The sequence below is a fragment of the Limanda limanda genome, chromosome 6 (genome assembly GCF_963576545.1).
Source record: "Limanda limanda chromosome 6, fLimLim1.1, whole genome shotgun sequence".
NCBI lineage: Eukaryota > Metazoa > Chordata > Actinopteri > Pleuronectiformes > Pleuronectidae > Limanda > Limanda limanda.
Window position 1 is genome coordinate 24,603,452 of NC_083641.1, and position 21,675 is coordinate 24,625,126.

The 21,675-nt window shown below is 37.9% G+C and overlaps 1 protein-coding gene across 2 annotated transcripts; it reads left to right on the forward strand.

Moving 5' to 3' along the window:
• The first annotated feature begins 1,945 nt into the window (after positions 1–1,945).
• Positions 1,946–20,583, forward strand: LOC133003681 (SR-related and CTD-associated factor 4-like). Of its 2 annotated transcripts, none has more exons than XM_061073470.1 (18): positions 1,946–2,154; positions 3,630–3,713; positions 4,689–4,733; positions 4,854–5,015; positions 5,109–5,226; positions 5,355–5,488; positions 5,579–5,725; positions 5,823–5,896; positions 6,486–6,582; positions 6,738–6,818; positions 7,020–7,093; positions 7,343–7,524; positions 7,875–7,975; positions 8,062–8,175; positions 8,267–8,423; positions 8,516–8,610; positions 19,268–19,406; positions 19,583–20,583. In XM_061073470.1, the coding sequence occupies exons 1-18, from the start codon at positions 2,125–2,127 to the stop codon at positions 19,972–19,974; spliced, it is 2,226 nt and encodes a 741-aa protein (XP_060929453.1). In that variant the 5' UTR covers positions 1,946–2,124; the 3' UTR covers positions 19,975–20,583. The 2 variants fall into 2 exon arrangements, with proteins under 2 accessions (XP_060929453.1, XP_060929454.1); XM_061073471.1 differs by having other exon boundaries at positions 19,586–20,583.
• The last annotated feature ends 1,092 nt before the right edge of the window (positions 20,584–21,675 follow it).

The window sequence follows — 21,675 nt, forward strand, 5'->3', positions numbered from 1 at the left end:
AAAACTTACATTTGTTGTATTTCAGCTTGCTCTCATCCACAATCACAGGATCGATGTAATCATAATAGTATTCATACTCATAGGAAACAGAGTTGTTAGAGTTCTCCGTTGCAGCCATCTTCTGATTCTGGGAGGGAAACGATGTCTTGTTCCATAAAAGTCAGCAAAGAAACTTAAAATTAAAAAACAAAAGACTTGTTTTGTGGAGAAAAAAAAGTTGATCTTGAGTATTTCCACAAGAATTTAGAAAAGTTCCTCCAGTTCTCACCTAAATGTGTGTTCATCTGACTCCAGCTGTTTCCCTTCTGCTCAGATGTGTTGACTGTTTGAATGGATGAGGCAGTGAGTGAGATAATAACCCATGAAACAAGGTTGTGCTCAGACTGTCCTGTTATGAGTGGGTCTGATGAGACACCTTAGGCTATGTGGTATATTTGTACTGTCCTATAGTATAGAAGTATAGTCCTCAAACAATATAGTGTCCCTTGCTATTGTTTGTGTGCTGGACATTGTGCACAGAGTATGTGGTGCAGGTTGAAAACTTCCTTAAACAACACGTAAGAGCTTGTGCCTCTAAAACATCAAAAATTCCTTTGAGAAGTTACAGATTCATAACATCAAGTCTGCGTCTGTACAGGAACTTTACTTTCAAAATAAAAGCCTGTAAAAAAACCCTCTGTTTTACTGAGATAATTATCACAGCAAAACAGATTTTTTTTTTTCTCAAGTGAATGCCCACTTGGCCAGCCAGCCAATCAGAGAGCAGTTGTTCTAAAAGCAACCGGCCAATCGAACGTTGCGAGAATTTGGCCAGCCTTCCGATTGGCTTAAACAGTTAACAAGGAGAGGTGGGGCTTCGAGGCTTGTAGAACCTGAAACAGAGAACATCCGGTCCCACCAGTTCAGCGTTCCTCATTTTGTCCTCTTTTTGTCCTAATTTTGTCCTAATTTTGTCCTAATTGTGTGCTCATTTAGCTCAGAATTAGAGAAAAGAAGAAGGGAACTGCAGGCGTCGGGCTCTCTCTTGTGGTGGACCAACAGCGTCACAGCCACCGCACTGGCCCGAAGCAGACGCTAGGTGGCGCCATGACACAAGAGAAAACCCTGGTGCAAGCTCCGTTTCTAGGATAGATAACTAAAAACTTAGTCGTACTACTCAGAGGATGACCAAGTTTTTTTTACCCATATTTTAATCTTTTTTAATTCTAATTCAAATGTCAGACCGTATATTCTGGACAATTAAAAGTTCATTGCTCTTTGTAAGTGTTATTGTTATCATGCTAGTATATTATCACTATACCAGTGGAATTAAAGGGATTCTAACCTTTGTTGCATTTGAGAATTACAGCACATTCAAATCATCCCGCCTTCCTCCAATGCCCCACCCCCTCGTTCCTTCCGCGGTGTTTTTTTGAAGAAACTTTATTTACAAGCAGACTTACAATCTAACCTTAACCTTAACCTTAATTTAACCTTATCCAAAAAAAGTGTAAAAATGCAACAAAGGTAAGAGTCCCTTTAAATGGGTTCAAAATGATAACAACAAAATAACTTATCACAACACATCGTCACAAATATTTGTAATTTTATTTTATTTCTGCCAATAGATTCTTTTCACCTGAACCTTCAAGAGGCAAAAGATTATTGTCTATTAATTAAATTACATTTACTTATTAAACAAGGTAAATGAGACGTTTACACGGATTACTTAGAAATTGAATCGGGATTAAACTGTATTTTGAGTTTAATCCTAGGTTTGTCAATTTCTGATATTTTAAATTTGACTGAAAAAAGTAAAGGGTATAAAAAAAAACAAAAAAATATATTTTTAGATTTTTTACATCCAGAAAATAATACTAGCGTTACTAGGGAACGCTGTGTCATGACGTCACTACGCCAACGCAGAGGTCGGCGTAGTGACGCACGGGGGTGGAGCCTCCAAACTAGCAGAAGAAGCTATTAGCTTAGCAGGGCTATCTGCGCGGCCGCTTCGACGTCACTTCTCATCGTTTCGACGACATCGCTTTATTTAGTGTGTAGCTTCGCGACTCGACACAGGTTTGATCAGATAAAAGAACAACACAATCACGTTCTTCAAGCTGGTTCACGACGAGACGAGCCGCCATGGAGGCAGTGAACGCGTTCAACATGGAGGTAAAGTGTGTTCGTGCTTCAGCGCCATGAAAATCCATGTTTAACGTCATTCGTCGGTTTAGCTAATGTTGTATTAACGCGAACAAAATCCATATTTCAACTAAAACTGCTTATTTCGTTAAAATGTGTCGACGTTAGCTCGGTTGACGTCGAGGTTTCGCTTTCGACGTAAACAAGGCTCGGCTGGGATTAGCTAGCCGTTAGCTAACCTTTAGCTAGCGGTTAGGCCCGGGCGTGTTTACCAGCTTAACCTTTTAAACGTACACAACCTTGAAAAGACAACACACAGGACAACAACACCAGCATGTGCGTGTAACGCTAAACACACACACACACTCCTGTAGCGTCACGTGTTATTTACGTGTTGTGCTGTTGTTTTATCATTACACGTTAAAGTCGAGCTGACGTCACATTAGCTCATGTTTGTGTGTTTGTTTGTGTGGAGGAGTTTCGGGTGCAATCGTTCAAATAGCATGTTGTGTCTGTGAATTGTTGTGTTTGTGAATCATTTGTTATGTAAATTCTGGTTTGCATGTGAGGAAACTGTGATCGCACCCTGCTGTGTTGTTGACTGCATGTGGGTGTGTGTCTGTGGGTGTTGGGGGGAGGGGGGGTTACTGGCATTTGACTATGTGCTAATGTTATGAATACAGATCCTAAATATACATTCATCGACAATGATTTCTGTTTACTGCGTATTTCTTGATCTGAGACCTGAGTTCTTCACATCTGATATCTCGTATATTCTCAGATGTTAAACATAGATGGAAAGACAAATACTTAATTGATCCTAAGGGAAATCAATTAACATTTTATCATATTAGTAAAATAATTGATAATCACAGCAAGAATATCACACTGTCATTTAAAACAGCAAAAGGTGAAAACCTAAGTTATACTTTGTGATTAACCTCCTCACAGTGTTGACACATTTTGTACACATTCATATATATTGGTCTGTTATTATGTTGTTTTTGATTAAAATTATATATTTAGATAATATTTGATATTGTTTTATTGCCCCGTCTGACTTAGATCCCAGACATAGTAAATGTCCACTTTCCTCTTGTAGATTAAGATTTTAAAGTGTGACTGTGATAAATTCATAATCTTACACAAGCTAATTAAAGAACTTGTCTTGAATTTCCTGTAAATTCAATATTTTAAACAAATATTGTTAGAAAGGGGACGCATATTTCCCCAATAGAAGTAATCTACTGGGAAAAATCTATATTCACATTCAGGCCATTTGTTTTCTCCATTTCACGGGAGCATTTTTGCTTTTAGTTTAATGTTTTGTTATCTGCTAGTGGAAAACGGGCGGTATCCTGCTGTACCTTAGTGGTGTCTTTGCTGCCATTTATTTTATTGTATAAAGCAGAACACAGCATCTTTTCCCGTTTTATTTTATACCAGTATTAATTCCCTAAATAGAGTGGATATGATTCTTTGTTTTTTCTTTTTAAACCCCTCAGTTGTTCTCCATGATCGACCTGAAGCCCCCGATATCCCGAGCTAAAATGATGTCTGTAACAAAGTCAGCCATCAAAGCCATCAAGGTAAAGTCAATGCTGTTATCAGGATTCTTCATCATTATAAGCTGTGGTTTATTCAAGTTTCATTGTTTATTAATTAAATATTATACTATAATGTATATGTAATACAGTAAAATCAAAATTTTCCTCATTTATCCTACATACTGCTTTCTTTATAAATCTAAAGTTGTTCTGCTTTCCTTGATGAATATTTCAACTATAAATGTCCATACCAACTACTCCCTACTACCTTGATTGTGTGTATTGTTACATTCTTTGTAGTGGGAGATAAGCTTATCAGTCAATCAGGCCCGAAGCTCACATGTGTGTTTGAATGTGCTGAGCATTGAAGTGGAAATAAAACTCTTGGATTCTTTAGTTTGAATTAGCTGCAGACATTTTAGTTGATGTTTTTTTTTTGATGTGTCCCTGCTTTTTATTCAGCTTAACAGTATTGTTTAATTTCTAAAACCTATTGAAAGCTTTATAAGGAAGATACACTTGCATTGACTTGTTTGGCTCATCTTCTTTGAATACACAGGTCATAATAAAAAGTCAGTTTTTCTTACTTAAATGTATGAGTTTATCATTTCAAAGATCTGTTGGCAGAGAAGGTTCTTGGTACCGCACCATAAAGCTTAAAGAACACTTGAAACATGGCAATATTATACAACACAATAGATTATTTTTTTATCAGTCCAGGCTGTGGAGATGTATTAGTCATGTAGAAATCCAGAGATTGAATAACGCGTTGACTGTCTTTCAAACTGATTTCTATTTTGAGATGTAAAATTTCCAGTGGCGTCCTGAAACCGAATCAGACTGATTAAATTCGGGGTTTCTGGAAAAATTGGAAATAAATATGACAGTTTAATCATGTGATGCTGGACAAGGTAATATTAATTGACTGATAAGAGCAGTCATGTAGTGAATTAGATAACCTGGCATGATTATAGTATTATGTTGTGACTGATGATGATGTTTTCTGTTTTTCATTAGTTTTACAAACATGTTGTCCAGATTGTTGAGAAGTTCATCAAGAAGGTTGGTGCTATAGAGCTTATTTCTTTCTTCACCTCATCAAACATTTAAATGCACTTGACAAATACAGTTTGTGGTGAGACAATATTACCAAATCAAAAATTTGTTGTTTCTTTCCACCAGTGCAAGCCAGATTTGAAAATCCCTGGTCTATATGTGGTTGATTCCATTGTTCGACAGTCCCGGCATCAGTTTGGGGTTGACAAGGATGTTTTTGCGGCCAGATTCTTGAAAAACTTCCAAGATACCTTCCAAAATCTTTACCGCTGCCCAGAGGATGATAAGGTACTGTTACAATTGTGGTTTTGGTATTTTATATAATAACTTTGGATGGTGCTGTCTAACAAGTTTGATTGTTTTTATTTTTCCATAAATTAGACCAAAATTCTCCGTGTCCTGAACCTGTGGCAGAAGAACGGTGTGTTTGATATGGACATTATTCAGCCTCTGATGGATATGGCTCATGAAGCAATTCTAGCTCCTCCTGCACAAAAAGGTAGAGAAATTAATTTAATTCTCTTTGGGCAAGATTTTAAGAGTTTTTAGCAATACACCTGCGTAAAAGTGATGTTTTTATTTCTCCACCATTTGATGAACTGCAATTTTTGTCTTGTATTTGAACAGTTCCCGCTGACCCCCAGCCAGAGATCCAACCTCCTATCACTCTTGCCTCAGCTTTGCCTGCTGTGCCCCATCTGCCCACTCCTGATGCCTTAGCTGCTGTGGCACAGCTGTTTCAGTCCCCCCACGGGCAGGAGGTAAGTCATTCATTATTTTATCTGTTCCGCCAGATCTACTATACATGTGTACAAATGAGTCACCAAAATGCTTTAAATTCTGAATCCTAGCTGCAGAGAATGCTCCAGAACTTCCAGCAGGCAGATAAGACCCGGGGGGCCGCCATAGCAAACCACGTACCAGACCCTGTCCAGATGCCTGTGGCCCAGCTCAACCCGTACAGTGCACACACAGAAAAGAAAAGCTCGTTGGCTGAGGTAATTTCATCGCTCAGGGTCTCTACATAATTTGCTTTAGACATATTCAATAGACTTTTCTAACTAACATTTCGGTGTACTCTTCATTATTCCTCAGAAACTCCTTGACCGTTTTGACTATGATGATGAACCTGAGGATATAAATCCCAAAGAACTGAGTTCCCAGTCCCAGTAAGTTGAATGACTTTTTAATGATTTTTTTCATCCCTTTTCTCACATCTATTTGCTGGATATGTATTTGTTAGCAATGACGACAAGACAGCTTAGTTTCTAGGCTGACACTTCAAAGCATTTTGCACATATGTCACCAGTGCACCGGACGAATTAAAGAAAATATCGTATTCAATTGTTGTTCTAGTCCGCTTGTATGAAAATGTGTTTTATTAAATTTGTTTTCCTTTGTTCACCTCACGATATTGTGAAGAATAATGGCCAGACACAAACATTTTGTGGATAAGTTATGCCTTTTATGTAGAAATTGGTATGTCAGAGAAAGCTCCAGTAAATCTGAACATATTTATTCCTTAGTTATCTTACAGTATCCTGGTAAGCTTTGCCACTTAGCTGCCATTCACTCCAAGGTTGTGGAAATTTAATCTGCAGATGTTATAAATGTTATTTGACTTATCTGCACGTTTCTTGCTTAATTTTTCTAAATATCTGAAGTGATAAACTCGTGGATTTCACATTTTTGTCGATTGCTTTTGTTTTTCACTGTATTACTAGATTCATAATACTCAAAAATGTTTTCTCATGGCAGATACACAACTGAAAAGGTGTTCAACCAGTTTCCTGGTCAGATGTCAAACACAGAGAATGTTTATCCACATATGATGGGACAGGCCGACGGTATCGAGGTATCCAGTTATAACTACTTCATAAAAACTACTATAACTCTCCAGTATAGGAGCCCTTTTGTTTAGCAGCAGCATACTGTCTGCAGATGATGTTGAGTGATCAGTTTCCCCCTTTTATACCTTCTTTTTGTGGCTGTTTCTTTGTCATCTCGCAGCATGATGGAGGAATGAGTCATGGCGAATACCACATGTCAGATGGATACCATTCCATAGACGAGGATTATTCCAGATCAAGGGTAAATCTTCAAACACAATTCAGTTTCATTTGGATGAATGTCTCCGGGCATTGTCTTGTTCAAACAACTGATAATGCCATTGGTGTCTTTAATTAGCAGTCACTTTAATGTTCTGTGATAGTTGAAATTGAGACCCATGGTATGAACCTTTTTGGAACTTATTTGGGGAAAATAAACTTGTCGTGTCATCGTTGTCAATAGCGAAATTCAAGAGAAGACCCGAATATGAGGCGAGAGGGTAGACAGAGGGGCTTCGGCAGAAGATCTGGTTCAAGGTAAGAGCTTCTGTTGATGTTTTCAGTTGCACCCTTGCTGGGGCATGTGTAATACTAATCCAAATCCTTATACATTGGGCGGAGACATAATTTTATGATGTGCCTTTGGATAAATTGCATGTCAGAGAGCACGTAGCATGTTGTGCAGGGCAGGCACTGACACACTCAGCTGCTTTCACGGACTTGGAGAGATGGCTTCTCTCTTTGGAATTGCAACATGGTGACATCCTGTTGAACTTTGTGTTTCAGATCCCCCAGGAGAAGAAGATCAAGATCTACATCCCGCTCCAGAAGGTCAAGGCACAGACGCTCTCATTCTCGCTCCAGAGAACAGCGGATGAGATCACGTTCTCAAGACAGGAATGAAAGAGAGAAGGACAGGGAGCGCAGGCAGAAAGGTCTTCCAACAATAAAAAGCCAGACACTCAGCGGTATGTTCATTGCATATAAATATATTATTTTTAAACTACATTTCTGTGCACCTGTCCCTAACAAACACTTTCCACTTACAAGGTTGTGTATAACTTACCCTTGACATTGACATTACTATTTTCTGACCAAACACTTCAACATCTTTTTTGGAGCTTTATTGAAAAACTGCACATTAATCCTGGCCTTTTGGCCATTGTTCCTTGTAGAGCTGCCGCAGAAATATAGAAACAAAAAGAGATTTTCTTTCGAAACACCTTGACTTTGTAAGGCGTTCCCTTAATTTGTCTCTTTCCTGTTCTCTTGTTAAGTAAAAATGTTAACCCTTTAAACCCTAATCCTTTGCTTATAGTTTGTAGCACCACACTTTGGGTTGGACAACTGGACAAGAAGACCCAGCAGGCTGACGTGATGTCCCTTTTGGAAGAGTTTGGTCAGATTGAGTCCATCAATGTAAGTTTAGATAATTCACATCAAGATAATTTAGGCCTCTATGATCTAAAGCTAATGTTCTCTTGTATCTAACTGTTTTGCTCCAGATGATTCCCCCGAGAGGTTGTGCCTATATTGTTATGGTTCACAGACAAGATGCCAACACAGCTTTGAACAAGCTCAGTAAGGGGTCATACAAAGTCAATCAGAAACCCGTTAAGGTACATAGTCTCTTCTACATATCATCTCTTTCTCCACTATCGTCCATGTGTCGGTTCAGTATAATGTACTTTGATTGTCATTATTTCCTAGATTGCTTGGGCTTTGAACAAAGGTATAAAATCAGCACACAAAAAGTTATGGGATGTGGAGCGGGGGGTCACCTACATTCCCTGGAGCAAAGCCAAAGTCGATGAGTTGGAGATCTATCGAGAGGGGGGCATGCTGGACACAGAGACACTTAATCCAGGTAAATATGTAACTATTACTTTAGTGTGGCCAAGATTCACCTGCTGTATCCAGTTTTCCTGATGTTGTCTTTTCAATTTCCTCTATGCATAGAGTGGACTAATGCCAAGGACCTCAGTCTGCTGGCGGCTGTAAACGGAGCATTGGAGAGTGTGCCAGCAGATGGAATGGTCACTGCTCACATTCAGGTACTGCTAATACTGTCTTTAAACACATTTTTATTAATATCACATGTGATGTTTTATTGGTTTACTGCTTGTTGTGTTGGTCACTTCTCTTCTTGTGGAGGACATAAGGAAAACAAATTGTTGCTTATGAGTAGTAGAGCTTATCTGAAAAATAAATCTATTCATAATCTTTATAAAAACAGTTTAATTTTGAAGAAATTACCCATTCAAATTATTAAATCTTTAAAATGAAAGTAGAAACTCTGTCATAGTACTAATGCAGGGAATCACTACAGCCTGGTCCATTCATTTGATATGGCTTGAAAAGCCATGCAATGGTTTGTTTTTGTAGATTATATTTTATTAGATTATTTATAATTTATTTATTTATTTACTACCTCAAACATAAAATAGAGATGCATATAATTTATTTGATTATGATGCAGTACTAAAAGGTTAAATTCAGTGTATAATATATTTCAGATTTATTATTTCAACCCTACAAAGAAACATAAATAAAAGTGCTAATAACTGTCATTCAATTCTCAAGAGGATTATAATTACAATCATTTGGTGCTGAAAGAAACTTCTTCAGGAGATAGTTCGGGAGCATTAAATTCTTCTCAGTGTTCACTTGACTTTGCCTTGAACGCTGAGCTCGACTGTAGTGAAACAAGGACAAGCAGCCTTTACATCACAAGAGCAATTTTTCTCTGGTGTGCAACAGATACGGGGTAGAATTTTATAATGCTGAAAATAACATTTTATAAAGAGCAATAAAGGAGTCGCCATTATGTCTTGAACAAGATTGGTTTCAGGTTCACCAAATAAACAGATAAATGTAGTTTTGGTGATTTTTATCCACAATTCAGATAAGCTCCTCTGCCGATTGAAATTGAATTACAATGCTTATATTTTCCTCCTTTTTCTTTACAACACATTTGCATCTTCACTCACAAGTCTTGTATTGTGCGGTTTAACATATTCAAATAAAGTGGGTAATACGAAAACGTCAATTACTGTGGTATGTGTAGAGGGAAGCTTTTTTTTATTCTCTCTGTTTTCAGTAACCCTGAAGTCTGGGTTTGGCAAAAGTGTGTATGAAATGTTTCCACATCCAATCAGTAAAATCTAGTAACTAACATCTACCAGTAGTGGGCAACAAAACAAAAAAAATGATAATAAAAATATCATCTTGGAATTTTTCATCAGTTTTGTTTAAAGTTTAGATTATTTTTTTTTATCTTCTAATGACCATGTGCTGAATAAATGGTCGATGCACTAGCTTAAATAAAACATGATGGAGCTCTACTGCCTGCAACATACCAAACTTAGCAGGCTGGCCAAACCTCCACTGGAAGAACAGCTTCTTACACGTCATGAGGTCGACTGTAGGCTGCTGCTGGGACGTGAAGCTCAGATTGAAGAAGCGTGACAAGGTAAGCCGACAGCACTCGTGTGCTCACCTGGCGTTAAACCAGACAACTGTTGTGAAAACGAGAAGAGAAACATTTGTATTAAGTTAAGGGAAATGTTCCTGAATAAAACTATGCTAGGGTCATTGTTCATATCACACCTACCACTTCTATAAAGCCTACATTAAGAGGAGGATCAAATATTTGTTCTCTGTTGTAAACTCGCGTACACTGTCATGCATCAGTAGGTTTCAGAGTAGCAGTTGTGGATCTTTAATGTTTATCATTGATTGAATAATTAAGAAAAAACTCACATAGTCCTTTTTATTTTAATTTGTGGACTAGATTCAGAGCATTTGAACTTAAAGCTGATTTATCTTCCAAATGAGTTTGTGTCCAAGTGCCTGCACAGCTGGCTCATGTTTGCTCCTCATTGAGCAACATTGGGTCAAAGGTACTTGAACTTGGAACTAATGTTTTATTTTGAATATTGCTGCTCCAGCACTTAAGCAAAAATGAATAAGTTCAGAGTTGTGCACATACATATTGCAAATTGTTTCACAAAAAAAAAACAGGCAACATTAAACTAGTTAACTGAACACTACATCTTCATGTGTACCTCTGCCTGAGCAGATAGACATCAGCTTATTGAAAGATTAATGGTCTGTATTTATGTTGTGCTTTTCAAGTCTTAATGACCAGTCAGATCAGTTTACCATAGGCTTTGATACTTGGATAGTATCAATATGTGTCCAGTTAATTTGCTGTCCAAATCAGTTGAGCATTGAAGGCGGCAAACTGACACTTGGTGCTCAAACTATTGTTGACATGAAACACACCCACACCTGTTGTTTTCTGCTGTTGTCTACATGCTACCTCACACCACTGACCTATGTGCACATGGACCTGTCAGGACATGTCGCTTTCCTTTTTACAATATCATTGCGCATCAACTTTCAAAGAAAGCTTTATCTTGATCACTTTTACTGCCTGGATCTGCAAATCGCAGTTACAGCTCTTTCTCTGGCTCTTCTTTCTGTACATGTGTCAAATAATGTGATTTGGTCCGTGTGCGTTGCGCTAAAAATTTCATTTTCAAGTGTTTAATGTCTTTTTAACGCACAGGGGTCACAGTCACTTTTTTAACCTCTAGTACTGTGTAGCTTACAAAAATAAAATCTGATATAATTGTCTATAGTCCATATTTTCATCTCAGAATTAATCTGAATCCTCCATTTACATGTTAAAATATTCATGTTGCGCCCGTCCTGTGGATCAGTTTGAGTAGTTGCTTCACCTGAGTTTGCAGAACTGAGCTTTAATGTCTTTGATACCAACGCTCAGTTGTTAACCACGAGGCAAAGTGACTGAAGTGGCTTACCGTAATATACTCCATTTCCTTATCTCATGCCAAACATTGCTCCTGGCATCTCGGCAACCATTCTCTTGTACTGTTTGAAGAATAGTGAGTCTGATGTCAAAGCCCATTTGTATGAGCTTGGCTTCATTGGAGGGTCTGATTATTTAAACCCACTTCTCGCATGTCCTTGATCCATGATATCTGTATTCCAGCATGTTTGCTAGTGTATTTATACATTTTTCATGGATAATCATGGATAAATAACCAGCCAGTATATACAGTGAACATCATTCATGTCCAGGGGATTCTGGATACTAAAGTAAAGTGGATAGAGCAACAAAAATGTCATTGCAGCCCTTTTTCATTCATAAACTCCTTGAATGAGAAGGTAAAAAACAAAGGTGAAACCTCAGAATGCAGATGTGGCCTGTATGCAATTTACACAGCGACATATTTCAAAATGTCCGCCCAGTGTTCAAATGGCCTCAAGTTTCACTTGTCTTGTAATTTTTTCTTTTGAATCGTTACACTTTTAAAATATAAAGGACATTTATTACATTTGTAAAGTTAGTAAACGGGAAGTAAACTGCAAGAAAAGTGTCAAAATTGTAATGTTCCGCAACAAACTATTAAGCACTATTTCAAAAGTAACTTAAAGGGACCTAAAATGTGTTCTAAATGCCCTTTAGTGTCAGTTTTCATGTACGTATTGAGCATATTAATATCTCTCACATGGCATCTTTAGGTTCCCTCTCCCTTTTGTTTGAGTTCTATAAACTAAAAACATTTAGGATACAAATAATGCAGATGGTCACTGCACCTAGTGAAGTAAGAACTGTATAAATTTGACTCTCTTGGACATTTACCTGTTTTACATTAAAAAAAAACCACATAGGGTATTAAGTGTACTAAATAGTATAGCAAACATTTTACATTAAATAGAAATCAAGCTCTCAGAGAGAGTGGGTTCACTTTCAGCCAAAACATTTAAAGCACCTGCCTCATATTGTGTTGGACGTCCTTGTGCAACCCAAACAGCTCTGACGCGTTGTGGCTTGGACTTCACAAGACTGTGGAAGATGTCCTCTGGTATCTGCCACCAAGACATTAGCCTCAGAACCTTCAGGTCTTGTAAGTTGCGAGGTGGGTCCTCAATTGATGGGGGGTTGTTCTTCCTGTGCATTCCACATATGCTCTACTGGTGTGAGAACAATGGAACTTAAAGGCAAGTGAACACCTTGAGCTCTTTGTAATGTTCCTCACACTAAACCTGAAGAATTGCAGCGCTGTGCAGGACAGGAAGTGGTGTACTTGGTCTGAAACTATGTTTAAGTAGGTGTTGTGGGTCAAATAACCTCCACATGAATGTCAGGACCCGAGGTTTCCCAGCAGAATTTTCATTTGAACCATCACAATGTCTTCACCGGTTTGCCTTCTTCCAATGGTGCATCCAGATGCCATCTCTTCCCCCAGGTAAACGATGCATGTGCACCAGGCTATCCATGTTATATAAACTAGGTTTTATCAGTCCAGGCCACTGCCATGGCTTTGGAACTCTGGGATGAGCACTCTGACTCTATGCAGTCCCACAGCAGGACTTACTGGGCAAGCAAAGAACCTTGGGCGTCCATGATTCTGTCGCTGGCCCAACAGTCTGTAGACCTTGAACCACTTTGTAGACATGAACCACGGCTGGGTCACCTTCACCCAGAGGACGTGCTGGTATGTGATGCTTGGGCTCAGTCATGTGACCAGCACCATTTAGCCTTCATACGAGTTGCTCAGATTCTTACACTCGCTCATCTTCCTGTTTCCAACACAACTTTAAATGACTGTTCACTTGCTGACAAACGTAAGACACCCCTCACAGGTGCCATTGTCACGAGATTATTCACTTCACCTGTCAGTGGTTTTAACATTATGGCAGAAGCATCTTTTATATATAAAATGAATAAATCATCAAAATTACATTAGTTAAGTTTCTACCTGGCAGATTCATAAATTCAGATGAAAATGGTCTCCATGTTTTTAGGAGGTTAAAAGTGCGATTATGTTAAAAACATATTTAATGTTTAAATTTACTTAATTGATATTAACAAAATCACAGTAATTGCACTTTACGTCGCCTTTTAGGTTTTTAAGTTTTCACAAAGGTTTTGCATTTTTACTAATCTTTGTGCCTGTGCTTAAAATAGAAATATATATATATATATATATATATATATATATATATATATATATATATATATATATATATATATAGAATCTAAATGTGCACAAGACGGGAGAGATAAAGGACTTTTTGTCTTCATTACATTTTAAAACATGTTTACATGCATGAAAAAGATTCATATTCTGGGTTTGGAAGACATCACAGGTCAGATTCTTAATCCTCTGGAGCCTCATGTGATAAGGTTCAGGTTGTTTGCTCATTATCACAAATTAAAATGTCAAATCTGAGCAGTCTTCTACTTTCAGTCACTTTCCTGTGAAAAGACATTTCAAGGAAAGAGGAATTCTTCAGTAACTTCACACAATACAGCAGTGGTCTTAATCCCAGTCTGGAGAACGTCAAACTCACATGAGTCCTCACAAAGGTGAGTGTTAAAGAAATCATCTTTGGATATTGGGATTTCTGCTCTTGGATGATACTGTGGAATGGCTGAAAGGTAATGAAAGGCTCATTCATAATGATAAAGACCTTTTGAATTTTTCACATGTCAGTTTCTTCACTCAATATCAAGGTTGTGTTATCAAAGAGCTGCTTCATTACTGTCTTCTCACATGTTTTACAAGTAGCAGGTATAAATAAAGAGCAACGGTATTATATTGAGGAGTGAAAGCCTTGAGTTGATCCCATCAGGCTCCTGATCAAAGACTCTGCCCTGCTCGTTGCCTCGCAGGGTTTTACTCTGTGGAATAAACCTGCAGGGGGAAAAAAGTAGCAGCTGTAATCCTGTATTTTCTGCTGATGGAATAAAACAGCAGGCGAAAGACAGAACACTGTAATGCTTCACCGAGCGCTGACCACATCCAGGCTGTTTGAGTTATGAAGTGATAAGTTTTCGCTCTAATTCTTAAGCAGCATGAAAGGTCATTCCCATAGAAAATATGACCGGTGCTCTTTGATTGACCTCAGGCTGGAGTTAGTTAAATGATTTGCTATAATCTCACACTGCCAGGTAATGAAGTTAAATCATTTTGTGCAGCTTTTTGTTTTTATTTTGCTGTAGGTCAACAGTTTTTTAAAATGACAAAACTGGCATCGGCAGCTTTCGAAGAAATAAGCCAATACCTAAGAGAGAGAATCTGAACTCCTCTGAGTCTGCTTTCTTCATGAGCTTGAGGCAAAGAGAGTGACACAAGTTAAAGGTTCAGCATGAGGAATTTGGTGACATCTAGTGGTGAAGTTGCATGTTGCAGCTGAATACCCCTCATCTCACCCTCCCCTTCCAAAAAGGAAAAAAACCTGTTGTAGACTTCAGTTGAAAACTCAAAAGGTGTTTAGTTTGTCCAGTCTGGGCTACTGTAGAAAACATGGTGGCCTCCGTAGAGAGGACTCACTCCAGATATAGATATAAAGTATTTAAATATAAAGGGCTCATTCTAGGGTAAAGAAAACAATACTTGGTACAATTAATATGAAACACACTAGTAAAAACATCACTAGGATTATTTTATATTCAATTTCTGCTGAGAGATCCCTTTCACCTAGGTCTTACACACTGGACCTTTAAAGCAACTAGGTGTAGGATTTGGAAAGGTTCAGCTTTGGTGCCCCCTAATGGCAGTTATAGAGTTGACACTGAATATGAACTAATTACACCATTATCTTGGACATTATCTTGGACATTTCTGCAAAGGTAGGCAAATTATCAATTCGGAAACTGGGGCCCTGAGAGATCTGATGACAAGTGGACAGCTTTCAGTTTGTTCACATGTGGCATTAAAATGCTTCCTGAGTGTGATCTCACCTTCCTGCTCTCTAAAGACATGTCACCTCTATTTGTGCAGATCAAATTGTGTTTAGTTTTTTAGTCTGTGTTAACATGTGTGTTTCTGTGTGTGTCTGTGGCCCCGTACATGCCTTGTGTTAACATGTGGTTTCTGTGATCACACCTGTACGTAGAGATGTCCACTTGTGATAAGAACACCACCTGATCGTGCCAGACCATGTGTCCACATTCTTTGAGCAGTGTGGACGTGACGTTCAGTTTTACTATGAACTGAACCTATGCATATTTGTTTGAGGCCCCTTTCTCTCTAATACCGACACAGACACACAAAAAACGTGTCATCGGACACATCTGTGAACACACTGGATGAAAACAAATGATATGTGTTCATTTTCATGTTGAGCTTGGAGCTGAGATCCGATCACAGGCGATCACAGGAGACACACGTTCAGGACGCATTTTAATATCTGGCCTCTTGTGATGAGATCGCTCGGAACGGATGATGATGATGATGCCGGAGGTGCACAGGACCTCAGGGTCTGTGTGACTGACACATGGAGCCTAGGAGTAGGAATGGAATGTGGCCCAGTATAAACCGAGGATGCATATGGTTGCGTTCATACCTGTAGTTCCAGCTGTCAACTTGTTTTCTGATCACTCGGGATGGATTTCAATACCAGGTGTGAACAGGGTTTGGATGATTCTGGATTACTATGTTTTGGAGTATGAAAAATCAGTTTCTGAGATCCTCAACAGTGGATCTTTAATCTACTTATGTTGTATTCACAAAGGGAAACTGCCCTTTTTTCAACCACTGGTAGATTTACTGACCTGAACTTAGCACTGGTTTATTGAGAAATTACTAAAATTCAGATTCCTGTGAAGATTAATGCTTTTATTTATACCGTTTACATGCACTTCGGTCACTCGATGTTTCTAGAAAGATAAAAGTCACAGTTTTTGACTTTTTTGTTATGTGGAATAAATTACTACAATGTAGGAAATTTACTTTTGAATCCCGTAGTAATGTCCCTGGATTTACACATAAATTTAAACTTACATCTTCAATTTGCAGTGCAGATTTCTTTTTGTGTATTTTGCACATGTATTTCAGACAGTAAACAAAGAAGCCCTCTCGGTGCAGTAATATTTTTGAATGGCTCATTACAGATCCTTGGACTAGCTGTCAAAATATTATACTAATAATATGAATACTATCAAATACTATAAGATATTCTTAGTGTTGTAGTTATTTGCTTTAAGGTGTAAACAGTAATTAATGCAACAGACAATTATGAATCGAAATAGCTTTTTACCATGTGAGGGGTGATTTAGTTTGATGATGCAGACATGAGACAAACCTGTCGCTGCTCTTTTCTTTTGAACTCCCATGAATCCACTGGGATGTTTTTGTGTGTTTGTTGTCTTTGTGCTGCACGAGGTCGGTTATATTATGAAAGGAAACCGTTTGATTCAATATATGTAACGAGATTCGTGGGTGAACTTGCTTTGTAGCCAGTGTTTCTCCAGCTTTGGCATCAAGGAGTGAGAATCAAGGGAGAAGCATCTGGCAGCATCTGGTAGGCTGTGAGTTTTTACTTGATATGATCAGTGACTGTGAGAAGCAATCATACACACGCAGGGAAATGTAATTTGTGTTAGTTATAAATTTGGAGTTGCAGGTTGAATGAATATGACAAAATTATGCCTGAAAATAAATGAAATTAGCGCTTTGGATTAAATGAAAGCATCAGAGGTCTAAACATACATTTGTAAATGATATGTCCATCACTAATTATATCTTATCAAATTGAATTACTAAAGATTGCAGTTGCAGTTTCGTAGATCATGTAGCATATGTTTCATGTTTTAACTAGAAATATTTCATAACAGTACTTAAAGAAAGCAGAAAGAAGTTTGATATGATTTTACTGTGACTTCATTATTAACTTTAGTTCTTAATCAAGTATTCCAAACTTTATTTGCCAAACATTGATAATTTGTCATTTTATTAGTTAGTAACAATTCAAATTCTATGGATATCTATAAACCATTGTAATATTTTAAACTGATAATTATTAACGAAGTCACAGTGAGATGTGTGATGTCTGATATAAAACAATTTTAATCATCCCAGTTTAGAGATGTCACACTGATTCTTTATGCTTTTGATTGTTGCATTCAAGGCAGTATTTGTAGTTTTTATTTATGTTATTGATATATGGAAGTATTAGTAGCCTGTAGATTTCTCACTTGTAAAGTCAAGTGGTAGATTATAAGAGTAAAGTGCTCGACCTTCGTCACAGAGAAACAACATCTGTCAGTTTATACATCAGCAGATTATCTTGAATCATGTGTATGAGTTTCTATATAAGTTAGTGGTAGTTTTATTACAGTGGGTCTATATAACTGTATGTGTGTGTTGCACATGTTTGAATGGTGATTACATGACCATGGGGATTTTGAAGGAACTTAACACTTTCCTGCCAAGGTCACGACCTTGACCTTAAACTAAGCAATCGTGTTGTCTCAGTCAAACCCTAGTGGTTTATGCTTCTAGAGATGAGTAAATGTAAATAAACATTTTGATTATTTTGGGATTATTGTAGGATTGTGAAGGAACTTAACACTTTCCTGCCAAGGTCACGACCTTGACCTTAAACTAAGCAATCGTCTTGTCTCAGTCAAACCCTAGTGGTTTATGCTTCTAGAGACGAGTAAATGTAAATCAACATTTTGATTATTTTGGGATAATTGTAGGAAATAAATGCAGCTCAGCATTGTCAGAGCAGGGATTTGCACCCTTGGAATTTAGGTTTAATAATTTACATCAAAAGTGTGTTCGATTCAGCAGTTTCTCCAGTAATGAAAGTAATTACTTTTCATATTCAATATACAATCCCCTTCCATAAAGAAAAAAACGTCCTCCTCCTATAGTGGCTGGTAACAGCTGTGTGTTGTTGCTACTACACACAGTGTTTAAAGTGCCTTGAGGCTATATACTAGTGTTTGTTGCAGTGATGTTCACACTACATACCTAAAGCATGTTACAACACAACTGTAACTGCAAACCGTTGTTGGTCAGTTGCAGACATACACTTTGTTTGACTTATCTACACACAGCAGTAAACTGAGGAGTGTGTGTGGGGGTTATTTCCAGGAAGGACAAACATTTTGAGCCTGTTGTGATGTTGGTTCAAACCCTGCAGTATTCTGTGTGTTCAAGGAGTTAGTAACAAAGCAGTGATGTATTTTGATCTGGTGGTAAATTACAATTCAATATAAGATGACTTGAAAGCAATGGTCCCGTCAAGTCATCTAAAATGGATATTTCATGTTTCTATACATAACTACTTCAGCATGGAGCTTATTCATTCTAAAGGAAATATATAGGATTCAACATGTCCTGCAGAAAGTACAGTTCACGGCCAGTAAAGGTTCCTATTGTTCTGATTCAGATCGGGCAATAGTTTTTAATTCATATTTACTGTAATTAATGTATGGGTATAGATATGTTGGTCCTTTGGATTGATGCAATATCCTCCATTCATCCATTCTGGTTAATTCTTATGGGATTGAGTCCATCCTCTCTCTGATTTAAGATTGTTGCAGATTATATGTAAATAATAAAAATGTTCTGTTCTTATTTTGTCTCCCTTTTTATCTGTGCACTTCCTCAACCTTGTGCTTGTCTTTCTTTTTGTGTGAATGTAATCTGTTTTATAATCTCTGTTTAATAATGAACAATAATTCTGTCCTGGGGAAACATTAACATTTTGTTCTTCAAACATGAAAAGTATTAAGTGTTATAAAACTAGCTGCCTCGTGCTGTGCAGCCAGAAGATGTTTCTACAGTTTCTTCTTTTTGTTCACTGCTTCAAGGCCACTTCCTTGTTTGCTTTACTTTAATGTTAATTGGATGCTGTTTGTGTTTCTGTGTCTTTCAGGCGCCGGCAGGTCAACAGGTTGCTCCCATCCGAAGTCCACCTGCTTTTCCTGTCCCCATCATGTTGTCCCCGACCCGCATGCTTCCAGGAGGAGCCCCATTCATCCCCGTGGAATTTGACCGTAAAAAGCTGGCACCAGGTAAGACCTTTAGAAGATGATACTGCAGATTCATCTAAAGGGAATATGTGGATATGTCATGTTTAATAAAATGTCTCTTTGGACTATAATCTTGTCTTGCTGTTATTTCTTTACAATGTCACAATACTTGATTTCCCACTGGGGAGTAGAAAACCTCATCGTTTCCCTTCTTCCAGCAGGAAGTGGAAAACCTCTGGACGACTCCACCATGGAATCTAGAAAAGACAAAGGCCCTCCGTCAGATGCCGGCAGCGACCATCAGCTGGGCTCGCCCGGGGCACCGGGGATGACCCATCCCGGCCCGGGGGTCATGCAGGGTCCCAGGCCGGGCATGCCCCCCATGCAGCCTCCTCCCGGCATGCCACCGTTCCTCTCGCCTCCAAACATGCCGCACATGCCTCCGCAGATGATGTTCTCACCGGAGCGGTTCCGGATGGCCTTCGCTCCTCGTGGGCCTCCTTTCCCCCGACATCCCTCCATGGGACCAGAGGACGACAGGGAAGGGAGGCACTTCAGCAACGGGAGGCCAGGATTCGGGTGCCCACCTTTCCAGAGAGGGCGGTGGTAGAGGCCGGGCTCGGACCTGGGGGGGGGGAAGACGCTGACAGATCTAAGACATGTGGTTCAACTGATGTGAACGACTGGTGGAGCAGAAACTTGAGTTCAAACTTTATTTTAAACCACCAGAACCTTTTTTTGTAGCTTCAAACAAACCAAGGAAATCAAAGACTGGGCGTTCTGAATGTCGTCGCCGCTCCTCTGAGTTCAACAGAGAAGAGACTCTACTGTATATACTGTACGTGCTTGTTGCTGTTGATTATATTTTTTGTATATTTGAAGTTGTGTAGTTAAAATCCGTGATCATGATAGTTTGAAGTTAAAAAAAAAAAAAAAAAGCCAATCTGTATTTTTGAGCTTATTCCCTCACCTGAGTTTTTGTGTACGGAAGAAGATTCTGAAAATCTATAATTCACAACTTTTTTGGTATTTTGTTTTTAGTAAAAAAAACATTGCTTTGTTCACACTGATATTTAATTATTTACCACAAATGTCTGATTTCGTCTGAAGCAGGGAATTTCATGTCCTGCCAGTAGAGGGAGGAGTAATGCCTGTTACCATGGCAAACCTCTGTACATAAAAATCACATGAAGTGAATATTAAAAAAGAGGGACTACCATTTGATCGGCTGTGTCAGTTTTTGTTGATGAATGTGATATTATTCATATCTGGGAGTTTGTGAAATATTGTGCATGAGGTTTCTATCAGTTTTATAACGATAGAACAATATAAGTGATCATCAAAATATGATTTTCATTGACAGCAATATAACAAAAGTCATATATATATTTATGTTATGATGAGGATGAATAAGGCATAATTGATCCACCTCAGATTTGTACAATGTAGTGTTTGTCGTCCTCTGACCATAAAGAAGGGTTTAAACCCATAACCCTCACTCAGGAGCAAACATTTGAATTAAGTCTAAATTAAATTGTCTTTAAACTTATAAATAATAATAATGTAACACTTATTGTGACAGTTATCAATATGAATTGATCCTGATATCCTTTTCTTTCCACATCACCCAGCCTTACTCAGTAAACCGTTTTCAGACACATACAGGAATACTAATTTCAGAAATCACCTGTTTCATCATAAGCATTCCCATGATTTCCCAGGTTTTACAGATGGGCTCTTTTGATAATGATTAAAGCTGCTTTGATTTTGATCCTATTTTGTTTCTGAGGAAATGCTTTAATGTGTGCAGGAGATCAAATAATGGGACACACAGATAGACAATAATAATAATATAAATAATCATTACAATTTCAATAGGGTCTCACCTGACCTTTGAAGTCAGTGCTCGGGCCCTAATAAATTATTATTCAGTTTAAGGGTCCAGTTAAAATAGAAATTATATAGTATCAAATAAGCAATTGCATATAAAAAAATAAAAATAATGATAATAATATCATAATATGAATATTAGTCATAATAATGATGACGATAATAATAATAATTTCTCTGTTTGCTCACATAATAGTAAAAATAACCTTTCGATTACTATTCAGACTAAGGGCCCAGATGAAATACAAATATTATAGCATAAAATAAACAACTGCATATAAAAATAATGATTATAATATAATAAAATGAATATTAGTAATAATAATTTCTCTGCTCACATATTAATAGCAAAAATAACCTTTCGATGACTATTCAGACGTGGGGTCCAGATGAAATGATAATGGTAATCCATACATAAACA